Genomic DNA, 22,803 nt, shown 5'->3' with positions numbered 1-22,803 from the left:
TGGCTTGTGCCCATAGACCCGTTCAGTGATTCATCAATGATCGCATTGAAAATCAGCAGCAGTGTGAAGTACATAGGTTTTGCGGTAGATGTGCAATATCACAAAAATCAAGGGCTGAAGCTAATAATTATTTTCATCATCATTTATTCATATTATTTTATCAATAATCAGCTCAATGTTTGGCCTGCGAAAAATCTGAAAATAGTTAAAAAGTTAATTGCAGTTTGCTAGAACCCAAATGGACATCTTTTAAGTATTTTGTTTTGAATCCTTGATATTAATTGTTTCTTTGAAGACTGGAAAAAAATGTTCAGAGTTGAGAAGCTGGAATCTGTAAACGTTTAACATTTTTGCTTGTTTTTTTGAGAAAGTCACCCTCAGAGTCTTGACTCTTGTGGTTGGTAAACATACCACAAGCCTCCTAAAGTGCATTTTCAGGGAAGTTCAACATAAAAGTGAAACCCTCAGTGTCAGTCTTCATATATTTTTAACTCAGGTTAACAAACTTTCTCAAAGCTGGATCAGCTCGGTGAAATTTCCTCCCTTTCCTCCATGGGCAGCTGCTTGCAGTTTTGGAGTTTACACATAAGTCCATTCCTGTTTCTGCTCAGCCAGCGGGATTAACTCAACCGTCTCCGTCAGCATCCTGCTGAGATCCTGCTCTTTGGCCTGATCCTGGTCATCCTGCTGCAATCTCCAGACCACCTCTCGGCACTGCCCCCTTCTGGCACTAAACTCCAATGACTTTACCCAGGTGATGGTGCTGTCCATGGTGCTGATCCCCAGGCGGTGCATGTAACAGTCAGCATTAAGCTGCTGTGTGTTCAGTAAAATATGATGTGAAGAGACTCTTTTTTAAAAGAAAAAAACTCCCGTGCTCGCTGCCTGTCACACAGAATGATCCAAGAGAAAAACCAAAGGGAGGTGTGTTACTTTGTGTTTCTGGTGAGGAAACACATTGATTTACCTCCAGTGCATTCTTGATGTCTTATTGGATTTTTTTAGACTCCAACCAGCTCAGACTTGCTGCTTGAAATTCAGAGCCAGATGCATTGTACCTCTGTCTGAGACCAACTTTGACTGGAGTGATGTCTAAGTCCACCCTGTGTGTGTGTGTGTGTGTGTGTGTGTCTGAGGGAGAGAGTGAGAGTATGTAAAGGCTGATTCAGACATGATTCCACTTGGGGGTCTCTTTCTTTTTTTGTTCTTTTTTTTTTTTCGAAGGCAGCATTTATTCACAGGATTGGTTGTTTTGATTGACAAAGGCAGGGGAGAGTAAATGCGCTACTTGTTATGCAGCTGAAGTCTGTCAAGCCTCCAACACCTGCTCTCTTTCAGATGCTTATTTCATTATGGCTTCTCTCTCCCAGGAATCAAGACGCTTGTGTGTGTGTGTGTGTGTGTGTTTCTATTATTAATTCTGTGCTGCATGTTTACCTGGATGCTACTCCCTTTCTTACTTTCTCTCCCATCTTTGGCCATAAGTCGAAGCTTATTTGCAACTGAGTGTGAACTCGTCTACAGTCTTGACACCTGGATTTGCTTTCATTACTTTGCCTCCTTATATGCTGCACTGGTGGTGAGCAAACAAAGGTTTATCACACTGAAGCATACCAGGCAGCCACAGCAGTGAGCTACCCACAGCTGCTGCACTAAACCCCTTCATCTGTAAGTGGAGACTAAATCAGAAAATCCTTACAGATCTCCCCTCAGCCCTCTGTGGTTTATTATTTATTTTACATTTATAATAACACTTCAACAGGGATTTTTCTGCTTGTCAAGAAATACATAGTCACATGTTGCTGGATGTAAATAAATCCTGAAGCAAACAACCACCAGTGTAAACACTGAATTCTATCTTCATATAATGCAAGATACACATATTTAAGCCAATTAAAGAGTATTCTGCAAACACAGATTTGTACAACTGGAATCATACGTGCATATATCTTCCACTACATCCTCAGTTATGGTGAAAGCCTGTCAGGGACTATCATGCTTAACTCCTTCACTGCTCCATCACACAGCCAATTTGATGGTAAGGCATGCAGAACGGCATAACTCAATTCCTCCCTATCTGTAGGTCATATCACTGAACTTAAATCTGCTCTGGACATGTTAAAATATCTCGAAGTGCCATTTTTTTTCTGCAGTGAGCACAGCAAGAGATGCTATTTCCATGCAGAAAATATGTTGCCAAGGTAACAGAGGAGAGAGTGAGCATGTGTGTGAGTGCATGCAAAAGTGTGTGTGTGTGTGAGAGAGAGAGAGAGAGAGAGAGAGAGAAAGAGAGAGAGAGAGAGAGAGAGAGAGAGGCTGAGGTACCCCCTAAATGCCAGGACTGCCACTACAGACATAGAGCACAACGCTCCACCCTGTCATCATCACTACAACAGATTTTCAAGCCGTGTACAACACTCTTTACACATGTGAAGGCCGTCTTGGAATGCTTCAAATGTCAAGCCATTTGAGTTTTATTTCTGTCTGTTTGCTCAAGTATCACACCAAAGAACAGCGCTGGTTGTAGTGCGTCTTTCAGTTTCCTGCTCTTTCTATGTCTCACCCTCTTTTTCACCTCTGGTCCCCTTATCAGTCCTCTTTTCTCTCACTGAGTCTAAGTCTGAGTCTTTCTCTACCTATATATAGACCAGCTTCTGCACTTCCCCCTGCCTCAGTTTCAATCTCCCTCTATCTGTGCACACCTTTCTCCTCCATGCTTCTGTCAAACTCAGAACTGCTTCATCTGCACAGCCATGATTAACTACACTGTCACTAAAGTGGGCTGCACAAGGTTTACAGTGTAAGTCACATTTCATAATGTAAAAAAGGGCAAATGTGGTGTAGATAAAAACACAATATACATGAACCACCATCTAATCATTAATGGATTATTCTATAGTCATTTATTATGCTAAAAAGCCAAAAATGCAGACTTTAACTTCCCAAAGGTGAAGATTTTGCTGCTTTTTCTGTATTATATCAAATTATAATATAAAATCTAAATATATTTGGATGTAAACTGCTGATTCAACAAAACAGGCAATTTGAAGATGTTGGGAATTTGTCACACCTAAACTAAATGAGTGCATTCAAGTACTGTACTTGAGTACAGTTTTGATTTACTTGTAATCAATGATTGACAGAAGGGTAGAGTTCAGGGAAACAGAAGAACTTTAGGAAGATAGTGTAGACTGGGGGATAAAGAAAACCCTTAATCTTATAGTTCATTATAAGTCACATCTATAATGTTTTATGACTGTTCTTACAGTGCATTAGAATGCATTATGTGTGTTTATGAGTGTAGTCATAAAGCATTGTGAATATATTATAATTCACTATGAATGCTCCCATAATGCACAGTAGCTGTAGTCTAATCAGTTTAATAAGCAAAAATAATAATAATAATAATAATGGTTGTGGCCTTAAAACATTGTACTTTAAAATGAGAGTTTTTTGAAGTCTGAGAGTGTGTCGACTTTTATTTTGGCAAAGAACTCATTTCCTCTGTTTTTAAACAGGCTACAGAGTAGCCTTTGTGTTGCTTTTGGTCAACAGACTCGGTCGCCCTTCTTTCGGTTGCCAGATTTGTCTGTGTCCACCAGTCTTAGTGACCAGGTTGTGCTCATCACTCACTTTGCATTCAGCCTCTAGTTGTTGTGCTTTGAGTTACAGCTCTGTGTTTCTGTCATACAGTAGATGCTCTTTTGCTGCATTTGATGGGCCAGATTGTGTGAAGGTGGTAGCTGTTCTGGCTCTCATTGTAGTCAACAACAGTTTCTCTCTCTTCTCTCTCCCCTGTGCCTCCTGTCTATCCCCCCATAAGCCACCAGACGTCAATCACAAATCGACCTTTATTTGATTAATGCTTCATTTCAGGACCCTCATCACGTCCACCCAGTCACTAAAGGTGATCTCTCTTCAAAAGAGCATAGCCATTTCATCTACATTACGAATCACTGACTGTACAGCTGTGACTGAGATGTTACTGGCCTGCAGGTTCTACATTGTCAGACGTGGTTACAGTTAGATCAAAGGACCTTTAAATCCTTGTTTATGAAGAGCTACCTGACATTCTCAATTTTAGCCTCAGTGGCTCTGTCCCATCGGCTGTGGTGGATGACAACTGATCAAACAATAGCCGTGGGGCCACTGTACTCTTATTTTCTGTCCATATCCCCATGTGTGTTAGCGTGTATGCTTTATTTGCCCAATTAGCATGAAATTCATGTTAAATGTGACACCATGGTTTGATATCTCCACTTAACAAGCACACTTAGATGAGATCACTCTGAGCAATAAATAAGATTAGCACAGAGAAACACAGGAAATTCATAATCCTTGTGTGAACTGGTTATAAAAGCCCGCTAACCACACGGATGTCTGTGTCTGTGGCTGTAGAACTTGTTTAGCAATGGACAAGCGACATGTAATAGTTTGGGACCAGTTGATACTTCTGTGATGGATGGGCAAAATAACGTGGCCCACAACCTCCCAGCGGCTTCCTGTCCTCCGTCACCAGAAGCCTGAAGTGATAACGAGATTAGCATAAGCACTTTTAGTAAGTCACTGTGAATGGGATCCTTAAAGAGGCTTAAACTGTCCCCCCTTCACTAGCAGCTGATAGATAGTTGGGAGCTGACTGGCACATCTGCTTGGCTGCTGTACTGTTCTCTTAGTGATCTCCAACAACGGCAAATCAATGGGAGATCCATCATTGGGGACACTCAGTGCACAGACAGAGAGCAAATCACTTCCATAAGTGATAGCAGCTATCAGGCAAATGGGCAGAAAATGGTTCCTAATGATGCCTGGTATGTCTGGTGTAAACTGCAGCCAGCCTCTTTGTCGTCCATCACCCTGGAGCATATGTAACTGAAAGAGGAGCGGCGGCAGGAGAGGAGAGGAAATGGGGGAAGCATCTGTTAATTCAGCGTGGGAAACCCCTCGGGGGGGCCCACAGTAATCTGGGTTCACGTCAAACCAAATCTGGTGTCTGTGTTGCGGCATGACACTGTGTCACTTAGTAAGTCTGCGTGTCAAACAGTGGAAGTCACTCAGTCAGCACCCCTGGTGTGTGACCTTCACTCAGCCAGCTCCTCCACTTTCTAATGGGATCTGAAAAATGCTCACTCATTCTCTCTCTCCGCTTTGTCAAAATCCTGTTGGTAATTGAAGCATAGTTGACTCAAAATCTGACATTATAAAAAATGGATGACTCCAAAATCTTCTCTATACTCCCTGCATCCGCAGAGTCAGGCACAGGAGACCACTGGGCCAACATGAGAGTGAAGAAGTTTTCAGTGTGTGAAATTAACATCATAACGGGACACTTGGCAGCATTAGTTATCAACATGACTAGACAGTAACAGTTGGTGCTGAGTAAACAAGGAAGTCTTTAGTTTAGATTTGACCATTTCAATTATCTTCCCCCTTGCCCAGACTTCTGTTTTCCCAGAAACAGTAATCACATTTACTATTAATGAGCCATGATGTTCATCCTGCACCCATTTACTCCTCTTAATAATGCATATTCTTTGGAATTGCCTGTGCATATTTTACACTGTGGCCCCTCAATACCCACCCCCTCTGTGTGCTCTCCCCGAACAGGGATATCAGTGGTGTTTTGGACAGATTCATAATCCTGCCCCAGGTTCTCGCTACGTGTACTCCCAAGGATAATGCTTGCCAGGGGAACAATGTCTCATGTGTGACTCTGACTAAGACTGCCTGCTGTGCCGAGATAATGAAACACTGAGCTGCAGTATGGAGAGCAAAAGGTGCTAACACACTTGTTGAAGGACCTCGGTGTTCTTCGATTAAGCATTCATATTACCACTCTCTTAACTGTGATTCTAATAGGCTCGTCAGTCTGTTGAAACAGGCCCAACAATCTCTTTAAATAAGACAATTGACCGCAAATTGGACACATCAATGCCCCAATGTGATTTTCCCCACATCATGATTGTCATTAAAAGCAGGCAATTGTGGTGTCGGAGACCGTGTTGGTTTAAGTGCTTCATAAAGGAACTCATTCTGTCAGAACCAACTGAAACTCACACAAAGGAATGAAAAGCCCATTACCAGTGACAGCAGAAAATGAATTTAATCAGTGGAACACTGACGCTACAATTGAGAAGAAGGGAGTGCGGGATACTCAAATGCTTCTGATGATCACAGTGACCCAAGTGGCATTTGAGCAAGCCAGGCTGAGGAGGCATTGGCCAGTTTGTTTGTTGAAGGCAGGTCAGAGTCAGGAAGACTGATGGGTTCAGTTTTCAAGTGGGCCAGTGGGTGGGTGGGTGGCTGAGGGTTGGATGGTTGTTCAGGAGCATGACAGGACTCTTGTAGTTTAGAGGGGTGACTCAGCATGATGCAAGATGGTAGGCTGAATGGGGGGGGGGGTGCAGATGATGCCAAGGAAGGAGGAAAACTAAGCATTGGCCAAGAAACACATTATAGGTTTTTGGAAAGCAGGTCAGGCACATCTGTGCAGTATTGTAAAGGGAGGCATGTGGTTCTGATCTGGCCGCAGGGCTCACTCCTTTCTGCTCATTGCCAGACCTCCAGCCGAGGTCTATCACCCACACTCAAACCACTGCCGGCCCTTCCTTCCTCCCTCATCCCCTTTGTGAAGGTGCACTGAATACTGAAGAGCCAGAGGCTGCATGGCTGGCTTACAAAGGATGCTCTTTTCTCTGTCTCCTGCACTCCTCGTTCTGTTTCGCTCTACATTTTTTCTTACTCCCAGCTCCCTGTGTCCTCTTCCTCTCTTCCTCTGTGTCTGCGCCGTCTCGCTTTCTTCTCTGCACCTCTCGCTCCATCTCTATTTCTTCATCCTCACCCCTGCCTCTCTGCCTCCCACCCTCCTCGGCGTATTTGTTTCACAAAACCTTCCATCTACTCTTCTCTGCTTTGCCTCCTCCCCTCCCCTCACTCCCCGTCTCCTTCTCTCTCCCCAGAACTGCATCTATTATTAACATACACCTCTGGCTTTCGCCAAAGACTGAACTGACTGGTTTAGGCCAAGCTTCTCAGCATTTTAATCACTCATAATGAGCAAGAAATAATGAATAAAAGAGCTTGAATCCAGTCTGTTCGGGTGGCAGCAATTAATTTATGTTTTACATACATTATGTGCGGCTCATCTAAACAGCTTTTCCCTGCACCGTGCTGTATTTTCAAACCAATATGCTGTATCCCTTGAGGTTTCATGCTGTGAGAGTCATACCAGTGCATGTATATAAAAATCAATCGGGCAGCATCCGACTAGAAAAATACACAGTGAATCAGAGCTCCTATTCTGATAGATAATGCATATCATGTCGGGCCTGCTATCAGGGACACAGTGCTGTAACTGTAAAATTAGTTGTGCATGGGTTCCCACTGCGGAGGTTGTGTTAAACCTCTCCTGCGGCAGGTTTCTGCAGTGGCTGCCGTCCGAGGGCACAGGCACGATGCCTTCAGATGAGCAAGGAGATGCGCAGGCGAGAGGCGTCCCCGGTGACTAGCTTGCCCTCTTTTCATCATCTTCTTCCCTCCTCTCTTTGAGTAAACACAAGGGCTCTTGGCTGGGATCTGTCAGAGGTCCACCACTTGCAGATAGAGGGGAATCATGTTGCTGCAAGACTAGTGAAACCCCATATTCATTACCACTTCTGCTAGGGCTTGCTAAATTAAAGGATGCATGTATTGTTTTGTTCTGAAACTGCTTCAAACCGGAGATGGCTGCTCTCTCATTCTGATGTGGAAAAAGTTGTGAAAATTAACAAAGCTGAAAATGAGATAAGTCTGTGTATGTCCCTTTTATCACTGGTTTATTTATTCTGGTAAACATCAAACAGAAACAACAGCAAAATCAAGAGCTGACGTCCTCCCATACTTGTGATTATCACTTCTCTTACATCAACGAGTTAATTTACAATGGTTGTCATTGGCGTGACATGATAACGTCAGTTAAGTAAAAAATATGGAAATGAACCATTCCTCTGGATCTCATCCACATGGAATATCAGATTACTTCCAGCACCTGTCATGCTGTTGGTGTTGGTTCAATTGTCGCTCAAATCAGCCATGACAGGAATCCTATCAGAGCTGAGTCTTTATGTAATTATGTGATAAAAATGTATCGATTCAAACCGGAGGGCAGTATTAGGATGAGTTGCCTTGTGCCACAAAAATACTGCATTGTGCTGTGTCTTGGAGTGTCGGGATGAAAAGATGGAGCACTGTTTGTCTACTACATTCTGTTCCAACACCTCTGGGATGTAAAGCACATTCGTAATCTTTCCAAACCCCCACCAAGGTAATTAAGACATGTCACCGTCTGTCTGTAGAACTGGAGACAAGAATCATGTTCAAAGTCTACAGAGATTGTATCACTTTAAGTAACAGGCAATCAGACTGTGAGTATAATAACCCCACCTCCTGCGTGTGTCTGTCTTTGTTATAATACAGATGTCTAGGTTACTGCATTCAATACCACATAAACACTTATGGTTGTATTGAGATTTACAGTATCTCACGCAACAAAACATTTTTGTACATGAAGTTGTTTTATACATTGTTGTGCCTTTCATCAAAGTTTGATCAAATGTCGTTATAAAGAAGACTTTGATAAGGTAGAAAACAAATGTGAAATGTCTCCCATAACCCTGTATGCCTGCCTTGCCCCCAAATATATGAGAGAAGCTTACAGGTCCTTCAGTAGAGAGCACCAAAGCTCAAAACAAGGCATAAAATCCCTGTCTGTTTCACAAAGGGCCACAAATCCAATCCCAGAAAACAAGAGAACGCAGGTCATAAACTCCAAATCATAAAGTGCTCTCCAGAAGCCACTCAGACCTGGAGAGCTTGTCCCTGGCTCCACGAATGTTTGTTGTGCTCTCGAGCTGCGGCAGCTCTCCACTCATTGACAGGCTCCGCTTGGAGCGCAGACTGGCACCAGTTTTGGGGTAGGCCACATAGCAGCGCTCCCTGTACGAGTCTGCATTAATGGAATGTCTGCGGTTCACCCTCACTCCCCCTGTAGGCACAGTCATGTAATGTTGAGGGGCCTGGTGGGGCCGTGGACCCCTGGGAACAGGAGTCCACTTGGTGGGCTGACCAGGAACAGCAAGAGAGATGGCGGTCGCCATTTTAACCTCTGATGAGTTATTCCGATTCATGTTGTCGAGCTCAACATCTGCCTGAGCTTCACCTCGACGAGCCTCTGAAGGTTTTGGTGGAGCACTGGAACGTTTGGGCCTTGGAGCACCTGGGGAGGCTGGGTGCCAACTGTGGCTAGCAGCAGAGGTAGAGACAGTGCAGTCTGGGACAGAGGGCTTGGTGGTGGCCACAACAACTGGTGGGCGCTGCTTGGTTGGCTCTGGCGGCGGCAGGGCAACTCTGAGGGAGTCCTTGTCATTCTTCTCTGGACGCAGGACCTGCTTGGAGAGGGACTTGGGAATCCCACAGCCCTGTAGCTGTCCATCACTGCTCAGTGAGCGAATATCTCCCATCTCTAGAGCCTGACAGGAAACAAGTAAGGTAAGGGACAGAGAACAATAAAAGTGATTCTATTAGACAACCCTGCTTCAGTATTAAAAGAAATAATGAACAGACAAAAGATCAAAACAAAGAGAATCATGCCAAACTGACCTTATCTGCATCTCCTTGGTTACACACCCGGTAGCGCACAATGAGGAAGATGATAAAAGCAAGCACTGAGGCCACAATAATCCCTCCAATGATAACCACAATGGTTCCGCCAAGAAACTGGGACTGCATGAAATGGCATCTCAGGTACTGCGGCTCTGTGGTGAAGTGGATACAACCTATCACCCTGGTGGCAGTCAGTGAGGTCACCTGGTCATCGTAGATGGCCAGCACACACAGGTCATAATTTGTACCAGCCGCCAGGTTGTTTACCAAGATGCTTTTACTGGTTGGGGGTATCATTCTGTGAAAAGAAAAAAAAAAGCTCTGTGAGTTCTGACATAGATTAGGGAGGGTTAAATGAAAGGAGACAGAAGCAAATCAGATTATCCAGCTTATTGTTTTGCAGGGATAAAATGACATGACAATCATTTATCTCTCAGGAGGCTATTTAAGATCTGCCTGGGCATAATCTTTTGTGACATTTGATTTATTCTCTGCAACATCATTACCGATAAAAGGTTGCTTTCAGTCACTGGGGAGGCAGGATGCCTCTCTTTGTTCACAACATCAAGATTACAGAGTTGATTTTCTAATGTCTGCTGAATTCAGTATCAACACCATATGTGTTGTTGACTTCAGAGTTCCCTTGGAAAAAAGAGGTCTGTGTGACGATCCTATCCTATCATATCACCATAAATACGGACTGAAAGAAGGCAGAGATGAAAGAATGCAGTGTACATCCATTTCTCAGATGGGCATGCGTGAAGCCTCTGATGCTTTTTGTAATACACTCACTGACTACTCTTTCATCTCCTATCTGCAGAGGGGATATTTTGTTTTGATTTTGTTGATTAAGCATTATGAAGGTTTTGCATATAGTAAATGGCAGACTCTGTTGGGGGGGGGGGGGTTATGAGTCAAAGAAAAAGAAGTCAGATACAGTGCATTACTCTTCCTAATAGGCACCACAAATAATCATGTTGACAGCCAGTTCTGCTTCTTAATAACTTGATAACAATAAATCAAAGGGATTTAGGCATTCAAAGTAGACTATAAAGGTAAAACACAGGTCAAGGGATTTTTTCATAGTATGATTCCAGTCAGCTTAGTTTTATTTGCTTATGTTAGGATTCAGATTTAAGGTTTGCTTACTAGATTAAATTGCCTTATTTGGGCAGTTTAAGAAAATGTTTTATTCTTCAACTTATGATTTCATACTTTTTAAACCAGCAGGTCGTGTCTTTCTGTTTACCTGTAAACCAGTGAATCGTCGTAGGTGCCGTTATATTGAATCTGGAACATGCGTATTCCAGGAATGCTCCTCTGGAAGTTAAACTTGATCAGGGCTGAGGTGGACGTAGCTTCAGCAATTACTACTTTCTTCTCCTGGCTTGTCTTTGCATTCCCCAGAGGCAACCCTCCAGCCTCTGCCCCCGTCTTGGTCACTGTGGCGATATCTGATGATCCGGGGTCAGGCTCCTGCTCTGCGACTGTGTTATTGGTGAAATGAGGGAGTTTAGCGATGACCAGCTCCACTGTCTGCTGGGCCTCCCCTGCAGGGTTGGAAGCCACGCAGGTGAAGGAACCTGGAACAGAGTTACAGTATTATCCTTCCTGGCATTCATATCTACAGAAACAGTTTGATGTTTTGGGTAATGTACGGAACAACCAAAGTCTTGAAAGATGGTATTTCTTTATTTTGTGCACACAAGACTTGGCTGATAAGCCTGATACCAGTGTCCTGTCAGGTAAACTTCAGGCTACAGTCAGCAACAGGATAGCTTAGCTTAGCATTCTGGACACAGTCAGCACAAAATCTGCCAGCCTGTACGTCTTAAGCTCACTAATTAACGTGTTATATCTCTTCTATTTAACCCAGAAAGCTTAAAAAACAACTACCATAAACCCCCAACTTTTCATGTTTACATTTAATTTTTTTGCACAGACAGCTGTTTCCCCTGTGAAATGAGCCAGAAATGAGAGAGGGATCAATATTCTCATCTAACTCTCTGCAACACTTTTCCCAATTATTCAAATTTAAATGTGTTGCTTTAGCCACTAAAACATAAAGGTGTGTGGATGTGTATCTTTATAAATAGATATATATGACGGAAATTTGGCCAACAAGGTGAAAAGTCATTTGTCATTCTATTGTGACTTTAATCAGTGTGCCAGCCGACACTCTTCCACACTCTAAGTCAAATAAGAAACTTTATTGCTTGATGTAGACAAATACTTAAGTCCTATAGTCTTCTGCATACACAAGCAAACAACTAATTTTGTTCAGTCAACAACACAAGCACATCCACCAGGGTGTAAACAGACCAGAGTCCTTGACAGTGCTGATGAGGATGTCCAGCGTGCCGTCAGTGTGGACCACAGCCCTGGAGGAGTTGGACATAAGACGTCCGTCAGGGGCGATCCAGTGGATAATGGGGTCGGGGTCGCCCCTGGCCTTACAGCGCAGAGTCACACTCTGACCCTCCAAAGCTCGCAGCTCCTGAAGCAAAGGCAAGAAAGGCAGTTGGTGGGATGACTTTAGCATATGTTAAATAGACACACTGATTAGATAATGCACCAGATTTAAAAACTGAAAAACCCTTTGCACAAATAATTATTATTTGTAAGTCTGACTTACAGCAAGACAGTCTGAAAAATTGACATATTATAATTAATACCCATATTGATGATGCTGTGTTTTAAAAATTGTCTCCCTTTTAAATATAACAAACAATTGATCATTGTCATAATATTGCATTAGTATGATTTTGAAGGCGGGACAATCAATATGACAGTACATTACAGTGTATATGATGGAGTCCAAGTAAATCATAATTTTCTCTGCAATTATGCAAAGGAGCTCTGCCAAATGTAAACGCAGTGACATAGCTGTAGTATTTTGGCAAGGACTTGATCAGATAATTTTGTTTGGATGCATGAATCAGGGGCTAAATCACTGCAGGCTTTCAGTGTTTAATAAGAGCTTTGCAGCAGATCCATCATAAACCTGCAAATAGCTTTATTAAAACTGAAAATCCTGTAAAGAACATTTCTGAAAACTCCCCACAGGCCACAATTTGATTACATTTTTTAAGTAAGTCCTATATATTTTACAATATTAAGTTAGCTGAGCAGTGCAGACAAGTCCCACAAGTCTTGTAAGACTCCTCTGGCTCTGAAAGCTAATATTTGGTGTGACAGTCAAAGAAAGCACAAAGTGCCACCTTGGATTAACTGAGATAGAATACAGTCCCTGGCACAGAGTTTAACAGTAGTGAGTGTTAGGTATTACAGTCCTCCATTTGGCAGTTATACCTGAGAATGCCTGGTGATGAGAGGGGGCTCACAGAGGAATTCTTCCTCTGAAACAGTCCAGAAATAGCGTCCGGCGAGGTGCTGCGGTGAGGCACAGGTCTCCAGATCATCTTCTCTCCGCAACCTTCGCAGCCAGAGCAGCTCACAGTTGCACCTCAGTGGGTTCCCTCCAAAGCTCAATGCAAATGATGAAGGCCCCATTATCCCAGAGGTGGCCAGGACTCCTGCTCTTTGGAAAACAGGGTCAGGAGGAAGCTTCTGGAGCTTGTTGGAGGTTACGTCCAGCCTCTTGAGCTTCTGCAGCCCAGAGAAGGTGCCCTCTGGGATGTAGCTGATCATGTTGTGGTCCAAATTGAGAGTGTGTAGATTGGACATCCTCTGAATGGCGACCCATGGTGCACTTTCCAAGTTGTTGTAGGATAAGTCCAGCTCTTCCAGTGCTGTCAGATCATTAAATGCCCCACTCTGTATGTGGGTGAGCTGGTTGTTGTTGAGGATGAGGTGGTGCAACTTGGACATGCCACTGAAGGTATCGTTGGTGATGCGGGTTAGACGGTTGCTGTCAAGGTGAAGAGCTCGTAGGTTTTCGAGGTCCTTGAAAGCATGAGGTGTGATGGAACCAATAGTGTTCCGAGAGAGGGTCAGGTCCACTAACTTGGTCATGTTGGCAAAGTCTTTGCGTTTGATACTTGTTACAAAGTTATCGCCAAGGCGCATCTCCACTGTGTGCCTGTCGATGTTCGGTGGCACAAATAGAAGCCCCTTTTTATCACACAAAGTCGCCAGGTTAGGGTTCAGCACCTGGCAGACACAGCGTTTGGGACAGATCTGAACTTTGTGGGCCTTCACAGCCACACCAAATACTATCAGATAAACCAGGAGAGACTCCATTGGGCTTTTCAGTCAGGTTAGTATACCTAAAAAAGATCAAAGCAGAAAGAGAGAAAGAGAGGGGCATAGTATTTATTAAGCAGTTAAAGAACAGGCTTAAATGTGTGCATCATCTTTGTGAAACTAATTTTGTAACAGGCTATGTACAAATGCAAAGTGAATTGGGGGAATTCTGCTCTGTTACTTGAAAGATCTTCTGCTAGATTTGAAAGATGCTCATTGCCAGCTGACAGGTAAGATTTACAGAGATTCCAAACTCTGAACTGGAAGCTAAGCGAGTCAGTGTCTGAACAAATAATAAATGCCTTGCAATTAAAAACAAAACCAATTAGTCATCCGCAATCTTGAGAAAGTGAAACATCCCTGGTAATCTTTAGTGATTTTTGTGACAGCTCTTGCTTTCAGCTCCTGCTCCCTTGATCATACTTTTTTGATATGATAATGCCAGGCCTTTTATGTTTGTGTACAGAGGGATGAAAGTCTAGACTGGCAGTCCTGGGCCTCATCAGAATTAGACTTATATCTCCCAGGATCATATCGGCAATAGGAAGGGATGATTGGGCCCAGTGCCTCAGTGAGGATGTGCTATGCCTTGCTATTGATTTTCTCTCTGCTCTCTCTGCTGCTACTCTTACTTATGACACAACTGAGATGGGGGATAAGGAGGGATCCAATTGATGAATCCTGAGACCTTGTCAGGGATATAGCATGTCATAAAACTGAGACAGTGGAGATCAGATCATAGCTCTGCAGGTGCACAACGCAATGTACCAGAGCAAGAGTGACATTAGTTGTGATTATTTTTAGAACTGAAATTTAGTGTCATTTTGGTTGAACATGCAATATTCAACCCTCTGGGTATCCCATTACAGCACACAGAAAGGAGTAGCAATCCTATCAAACACAGAGAACAAGAGATCCAATCCCACCACTGCTGTAAAAACCCAAAGCCTAACCTTTAAATACTGAAGAGAATAGCTGATTTATGATTATAGCTTTCTGTGGTCTGCTGGTAATGCCTCCGTTGTCAACGCTGGGTCTTGGAGAGTCCATAAAAATCTTGCATCAGCAAAGGGCCTGCCAACTGAGAACCTTCATGCTTCAAAACCCCTGTGACACGGCTCATGGTGTAATAACCTTGACAGTTGGAGTATGAAGTAAATATTTTTGAGTAAAGAAAACATCAGACAGGATGGGACTGACATGGTTGCCACGTGGGGACATGTTTTTAATGTAAGAAGGGAAGTGAAGGAAGCCTGGTGGCGTCCACTGACAACAGCTGCGTTTTGACAGCTGGTTAAAATGCATCACAGGCTGACAAGGGAAGAGGTCGCCTTAAAATGGCCCATAATAGCAGAGGGAGGAAGAATATCATTGGAAAGAGCATGCTGTGCATGACATTTTCATGAATACTGCTGATCAAGTAGCAATGAATGGATGTCATTCTCGACCAGTTTTTACAAGGGATAACCTGAGTGGCCACACAAGAGACCCGTTTTGCAGACAGTAGTCTGGGGTGCAGTGCTGCATGATCTGAGCTGGTGAGAAATGAAGTGTAGATTCATCATTAAATATTGTCATGGCTCCACTTAAAGATGACAGCTGACTTCAATGTCAAGGAGTACAGCAGAACTACATGTAGTGGTGCTTATGTAGAAACTAAGTCTGTTTTGTTTGTGTGTCCATCAGAGAGGAGTGTACGAAAGCCAAAAGTGTTCCTGCACCAACACGAAGTGTGTTCATGTCGGTGTGCCAACCACCTTCTGCTCTGACTCTAAATGGCATGGCCTCTGGATGTGCAATGAGGCAGAGAGGACCTGCTACTTCCAGACTCGAATGCCACTGAGGACGTGATATTGATTCACTCTGTAGAGATGGGGCTTTTTTTCACTGCTCAAAACTCAGTCAAACGTGAACAGAATGGTTGCAATGGTAATCCCTACAAAATTCGTTCTGTGAGGACAAAAGGACAGCTCCTCGCTGGTGAAACAGGGGAGGAAAGATCTGCTGCTGTCTCCCTTATTTGCATTTAATTATGGTTGTTCCACAAAGATTTGCATAACAGGTTGTGCTCATCAGGTACACGAACAAATAAGGAGATAATCAATCAATGCATTCATCAATCATGCACTTCATCTTTAAATGTCACACCCCCAGAAAATCATTATCCTCCAGGCTGGACTGTTCATTATAGTGAGGTGACTTGGGAGGGCCACAAATAAACAAGAAAACAGATAATCTACTGATGCATTAACCATAATCTCTTTCTTAGTCAATCAAATGTTCGTTTACTACCTCTGAGCAGGTCTTTTCGCCCTCAGAGAACAGAACAGACTGACAGTACACACCCACACATGCACACCAGTGGGTGGATTTGTGCCTAATAGAGGTAGCTCACAACACAACAACCCCCAGCAATGGAGAGAGAGACATTCATGTGCAGCAGCAGCAGCATACTGAAGGAGAGGATATCTATGGTGTCCCTGGGGCAGCATTCGCCAAGAAAAGCCTTATGCAGCATACTGCATGGCAATCGGCCGGTGAGGTCATGGGGGATATGTTTTCAGCTGGTCTAACTTATGCTGGAGCTCATGTGAGAAAGCCTCTGCAATCCATGTCTGGGCAGGAAATCAGGGAAAGCAGCATTGCAAGAGGAAGTTAATGAGATGAAGTCTGCTTGGTATGCCTCCATGCAGGTCGACACGGTGACACATGGCAGTGTCTCGGCAGGTTCACATCTCTACTCTTAAAAAAAAGCAGCTGGACATTTACTTCTGCCAAAAATAAGCTCTGCTCTGTCAAGGAGGTAAACTGATGCTGCAACATGATGGTAAAATGGTATCGACAAAGCAGTGAAATGAGTCCTCAGCCCGCCTGCTTTATGAGACCAAATGGAGCAGCCGCGTCTGTTGAAGTGGATCATATTTTGACTGAGCTAGTAGAAATTATGTTTTGTTGGGTAAATGCTCGCTGTAGCCCCAGTCCAAACATCCTGACCAAACACTGATGCTGTTATGGACTGTCTAACTAACACATCTGTGTTTGTGAATGGGGGTATGTGCTGTGACACCCTTTTCCTACAGAGTCTGCCAATGTTAGAATGTGATAGCTCTTGGGTGACAGCCTTGATGCCATGGCAACACAGAAAACGTCAGATTTGGGTGAGATGTAATCAGCGGCTCATTTTCAGATCACCTAATAATATTTAGAACAAAGAGTCCCCTCTGGAGGAAAGGGCCTCGACTACTGAGGTTCTGGTTGCAAGCCAGAGCAGACTCATTGTACCATTTATGACCCTGTTGTGATGAGAAGAAAGGAGATAGTGCACTCAGCTAATTTTGTATTGAATTCAGTGTTGGAGTGACTTAATAATTACTGTTTTCCAATTTTGCATGTAATAAAAACCTAAATGATTTGATGTAGAACTGGCTGAAATTATTTTTCACTCAGACAAGCTTGTGTGGGAATGTGTGTGTGCATGCGTGCATGTGTGCCAGGGGGTAAAAATACTAAGCAGACCCCACTGCATCAATAGAAGTGCTGTTTAGAATCAGAATCAGATTTTTTTTTAATTTATCCCAAAGGAGGAAATTCTTTTTATTTACAAACATTGCAATTTGCAATTTTCCAGACCAAGAAAATGTTCATCAGCATTTACAACTCGCTCTTGTGATTACAAATGTTGTGCTTGACACACTATCACAGGAAATTCGGTGATACCTTGATATGCTGGGTATCTCCTGACTGGAGCATCAGATCAACGGATAAATAAACAAACACAGAAAACACTCTACATATTTTAGATGCTGTCTTACATCAAAGCAGGAGGCTGAATTTAAATACTGACCACTGATTTTGAATCCCAACTCTGCATTTTTGGCATGAGCTGATGAGAGGGCCTGATGACCAGGGATTTTCTTGCGGCCAGAGGAATGCATGAATACCACCTCTGAATGTCAGTATGGCCTCTCTAAGTGAATATTCTCCATAGTATGGGTCTGCAGGTCTGCAGACCTTCAGATATGCCATTTCCCAAGTGCAATTTCAGATGCAAGGAGTGCGAGAAAAAGCAAAATCTTTACCTCACTTTGTGAAAACACCAGTCTCTGTTACATGGGCTTTATTCATGTTACAGTGAGGGAATAATGACAGCCAAAATTAAATTCACAGTCACTGTATCCACTGATTCATTTTCCCATCTTTAAAAGACCCCCACTGTTTTCTACTGCACACAGCAACAAAATGGCTAAATTATGCATCATCTTCTCTGTTGTGTTGTGTAATCGAAAAACAACTTTCATACAGCACATGCAACCATGTCCACATGTTGTGTATATGGTTGCATATGTGTGTGTATGCGTGTGTCTAAACGCTAGTTTGTGAATGTCAAATAATCTGAAGTGTTTCAAGTCTTAATGAAAGTGGGTCCTGAGCGAAAACAAAAGCTTATTTTGTGCAAGTAAAAATTTGGGTCAGTGAATGTAGAGCTGGTCTGCAGAACAGGAACCACACATCACTCCTCTGCTATCAGTGAAAGGTAGCAGCACATAAGCTACATCGCTGAGTGCATTAACATGGCAGTAGGAGCAAATAGAAGCAGCAAAATGAGGCGTGGGCCTGATTTCACTGGTGTAGCAGTTACAATGGTGCCTCAGGCACTCGTGAATAATAAGATATGTGATAACTAACACTCGACATTGTACTTCATCCTTTACAAAAATCACTAGGGCCATATTTTCACCTGTCTTCATTAGTCACCTGGCAACATGTTCCCCTGCCCACACACTCATCTTAATATCAATTTTGTTACTTAGGTTAATTTAGACTTCATCACACCTTAATCACTGATATGTAATTTGCATATCAGATAGGGTTTAACCACAGCACGGAGCAGCCTATCACAGGACCCTCTGTGCTGATAAAAAAAATGTACAATAAAACAAAGAAACATCTCACATATGAAATCAGCCTTATCCTGCAAGCATCCGAGAGCTGACTGAATAATGGCCATGTTTGGCATGATTCTGTTTCACCTGTAGGAGAAAAAAAACAGCGCAGAACGCAGTCAAGTGGGTCCTCAGAATAAAATAGCTATCTGACGGCGTTCCTCGGCAATTGAGGAGCTTTTTTGACCTTGCGGTACAGGTCCTGGGCTGATGGGTTACAGCCACAACCCCTGTCACAAGGGAAAATCTCAACCCTTTCAGATGGGTCCTGAGAGAAGTACTTCAAGTCAGTATTGCGCCTCTTGACAGACTGTCGCCCCCACCTCCCGAAAAGAGTTCAGAGGCTACAATTCACATTAATTACAGCCTATAAAATATTCAATTTACCTTGCAGATGAAACATGAAGCCAAGTCAAATTAGGGTGGGTTTGAGCTGATTTCCTCCCAGGAGGGCTGAGAGCATTCTGAGAGCGGATTGCCTAAAATGGGACCGACGGTGCCTCTAGGAGATATTTCAGGTGTCCCGAAACACGCGTCTTGGCTCCTATAACATGTGACGGCCTGCGAAACCAGCGGTGCCCTTCAAGAAATCCATGACCAGCAGATAAAGGGCGACTCCTTTCCGATCCCCTCACACTGGAGAAATGTAACCCGGCGCTCCCCTTTCGAGAAAAAAAAAAAAAAAAAAAAACACTGGAAAACGCAACCTGCGGGGTCCCGGCGTGGCTTCGAGGCTGCAGCTGTGCGGGATCGCCTCTACTGCGCATCCGTCTGTATGCACCTCCAGAGGAGAAAACGCCTTTGTAGCGACAGGCTGCTTTAATATCTACAGCGCTGTAAGTGACTGGTGCTGTACTGAATTCAGCCAGATGTTCGTATCGCTTTCACGGGGTTTTGCTGGCGACGCAGGGCTCAGTGCGAGTTAATCCAGATTGACTGAAAGGTTGCTGCTCACCCCCACCCTCACTCCTTCTGCCCCCGGACTACTGTCAGCCACCGACCCGGCTCCATTTCTGACCAGAGGTGCTGTGCTCGGAATGGTAATCAGTGCGCTCCGAGCTGCACAGAGACCATTTGTGTGCATAGACAGATGCAGTGCCTCCCAGCTTATCTCACAGGCAGGCATCATAATTTATTCATGTAGATTGAACTCCACTGCACGAAAATGCAGTTGGTCTGGAATCTTTAAAAAATCAACTCAATTTTTTAAGAAAAGCACAGAAATGTTGATCAGATTTACAGGCACAGAAAATGAAAAATGAATCAAGTAATAACCAGTGTAGGCCCAAGCATGAGTGTTATTTGAAATCCATCCATTCCTTTATAAAATCCTTTGGTAGATATATAAAGCCAAATATAGCAGCCTATAGCTGAATATCACTGCATGTATTACATAGATTATTGGCAAGAAAGTGTTGAGTTGGCTGAAAATGCAAGCCCTGGCTCCCCGTGGATCTGCTTGGCACTCGACCCATCACTATCTGATGCAATGATCCTATGGTCTTTTCTGCAAGTTAGCAAAGTAACCTATATGTTTATAAGTCTATTACAGTACAGTGGAGCAAGAGTCTTCTATAGCGGACTCAGTGGTTTTAATTCCCAAGAACAGTGACCTATGGATGCTCCTGGGGCCTCCTGGCACTTTGAAATAGGTGTTCGTTATCATCCACAGAATTACCCTGAGGATTTCTACTCTAGATCAATAGCTCCATCCCGTTACATCCACTTGAGATCAATAGGAATAGCCCAAGTGGTTTAAGCATAGTTATCCAGAACCGCAGTGACAAGGGTTATTTAAGCTGCTTGTCATACTATAAATGTGTGCACAAAGTCACCGATATTACATGTATGAAAAAGTCTTTGTTGTGAGATCACTCAGTAGCTAGTTACATTCATTTCAAAGATGATTTTCAGACTGAACACACGTTGACTGCTCTGCACAAAACCTTGTACAATAACAGATTTTTCAGCAGCCACAACAACAAGCATTTTAGTGGCAGGAAGTGTTGGTGTCACTGGCTTGCATGTGACCCACTGAGTGTCTCATCAGAGTCATCATCAGCTTACAGTTGGTGATATGAAATGACACTGACATGTCTTGGTTTTCGCTGTGCTCCTTTACTGTTGTGAATCATGCCGGACTCCCGTTCAGTGACGCATCTTATCCAGGAATTGCTGGTAGGTGAGGCTGTCCGCCCGCTCACCTGTCTGGCTCTTCCTCTCCAAGAACAGGCCCATGCTATCCCGTGGAGGGTCAGCGATGCTGCGACTCCATGGGGTCTCTGTGATCCCCAGCAGCTCACGCACTCGAGCAGAGATGATCTGCGGGGGGGGGGGGGGGGGGGCTTCTTGTTAAGGTATATATTTAGGCCTACATAATCTTTATTTAAAAAGGTATTACCACTGAAAGTGACAGCATCTAGTCAGTGAGATCTCACCAAGTTTGTGGAAAGAAAGGAAGGTTACAAGGTTATAGCCCTAAGAGGAAAATGAATGCAGGGCTAAACCATTATAAAACTAAATACAGCACAGGCAATTCTTTACTGAGTCTGTCTCAAGATATGTGTTTTGATGTCTCTACAGTAAAGCGGAGCTGAATACATACAGTTGCTTTCAGCCAATTTAGTTCTGACCTGAGGGAGAGATAAGAAAAACAGCCGCTTTAACTGTAAATAGCATATATGCGATAAAGCTGATCTGAGATGATCGCTGGCAGAGATGCTTTTTTTTTTTTATTGCAACACATAACTTTAATTGGATGTCACACTGTTCAAAGATAGAGTGTTCAATTGCCAAATGAGATGTGCAGTTGAGCTTGCACAGACACCAGTTTGGTGCTGTTTGCAGTCCACTTAGAGATATGTGGAATACAGCTTAAGAAGCAACCAAAAATTATGTCTGCCATAGGTCAATCTTTATTGTTTTTTGTCTTAATCAACCCATTACTTTACCCTGTGAAGAATTAAATTAACCAAAAATGCCCATGCCACACGTTTCTAAGCCCTCAGTGATGTCTTGGATGGGTGGATCCCAAACATTTTCAAACATTAATGTAGAAAGTGTAGGAAACCTATGACCAAACCAGACATATATATATACATATAGCATTCTGTAATTGTATTACTTAATTGAATTATAGTGAAAATAAATTATTGCTCCTTTTGTTGTGGATTCCCTGGAAACCCCTCAAAGGCACCTGAAGGTCTCTGGACCCCACTTTGAAAAATAGCGTTTTATGCTTCGTGATGTCGTCATTTTCACTTGGTGGATTAAACTACTTAAATGATCACATCAAAATTTAAATCAATTAAGACAAAATAAGAAATAACAGGAAGTTTAATAGCGCACGTTAACAGTGCCATCATTATCTTGGCGCTGCTCTGCCTGTTGAAACTTCTTTGAACATCGTGTATGAACCCCCATCTTTGATATGTAAACAAGTCTCCTAAATAACATCAGTCTATTTTGAAGGCTGGAATCAAAAACTGGAGATTCCACCTCAGCTTAATACCTGCATGTCTTTAAAATCTGTGATTCCAAGTCTTGGCAAGTAGATGCAGTTTACATAAATGAGCTTTCTTCCTGTGATGACGTTCTCCGTGAAACATGCCTGCCACAGAAATGAATAATGAGGTCAGAGCTTTGAAAAGTAACATATTATCTTGGAAGCTGGCAGACACATATCATATAAGGGTCAGTGTTATCTCTATTTAAACAGGTGAATGATATCATAACATACTTTGTAGTGCGGAAATCCCAAAGACTCAATCCATCTTGCAACATCATGACAACTCCACTGCAGAAACTCCATGTTGTCTGTAATAAAGTTGCCATGGAAACTGTTACCTGCCGCTAGGTGTTGATAACTGTTTTCTTCGTTCATAAAAATAAACAATATCCAGTGATATATATTTGTAAATAAAGTGGTTTAATGCGGGACGCTGCAAAGCATCTGTACTACATTTTTGACAACGAAGAGAAGGGTTTTAAAGGTTCAATAAAGTAACAGAGACAA

The 22,803-nt window shown here is 43.1% G+C and overlaps 1 protein-coding gene across 1 annotated transcript; it reads right to left on the bottom strand.

Annotated features, from left to right (window-relative positions):
• Positions 1 to 7,748: 7,748 nt before the first annotated feature.
• On the bottom strand, positions 7,749 to 22,723 carry lrfn5b (leucine rich repeat and fibronectin type III domain containing 5b). Its single transcript, XM_046373397.1, has 8 exons — positions 22,528 to 22,723; positions 22,300 to 22,398; positions 19,176 to 21,110; positions 12,952 to 13,868; positions 11,962 to 12,136; positions 10,889 to 11,222; positions 9,637 to 9,937; positions 7,749 to 9,506 (listed from the first exon to the last, which is right to left on the bottom strand). The coding sequence occupies exons 4-8, from the start codon at positions 13,840 to 13,842 to the stop codon at positions 8,811 to 8,813; spliced, it is 2,397 nt and encodes a 798-aa protein (XP_046229353.1). The 5' UTR covers positions 13,843 to 13,868; positions 19,176 to 21,110; positions 22,300 to 22,398; positions 22,528 to 22,723; the 3' UTR covers positions 7,749 to 8,810.
• Positions 22,724 to 22,803: the final 80 nt, after the last annotated feature.

Source organism: Scatophagus argus, chromosome 19 (assembly GCF_020382885.2).
Source record: "Scatophagus argus isolate fScaArg1 chromosome 19, fScaArg1.pri, whole genome shotgun sequence".
Lineage (NCBI taxonomy): Eukaryota > Metazoa > Chordata > Actinopteri > Scatophagidae > Scatophagus > Scatophagus argus.
This window is presented reverse-complemented; position numbering and strand designations above follow the sequence as displayed.

Excerpts from the sequence above, each read along its gene's own strand:
- lrfn5b (XM_046373397.1), bottom strand. The coding sequence starts at position 13,842 with ATGGAGTCTCTCCTGGTTTATCTGATAGTATTTGGTGTGGCTGTGAAG. Across the intron at positions 11,223-11,961 it reads CAGCACTGTCAAGGACTCTG|GTTCCTTCACCTGCGTGGCT; the intron begins GTCTGTTTACAC and ends ACTCTGTTCCAG. Across the intron at positions 9,938-10,888 it reads GACGATTCACTGGTTTACAG|AATGATACCCCCAACCAGTA; the intron begins GTAAACAGAAAG and ends TTCTTTTCACAG.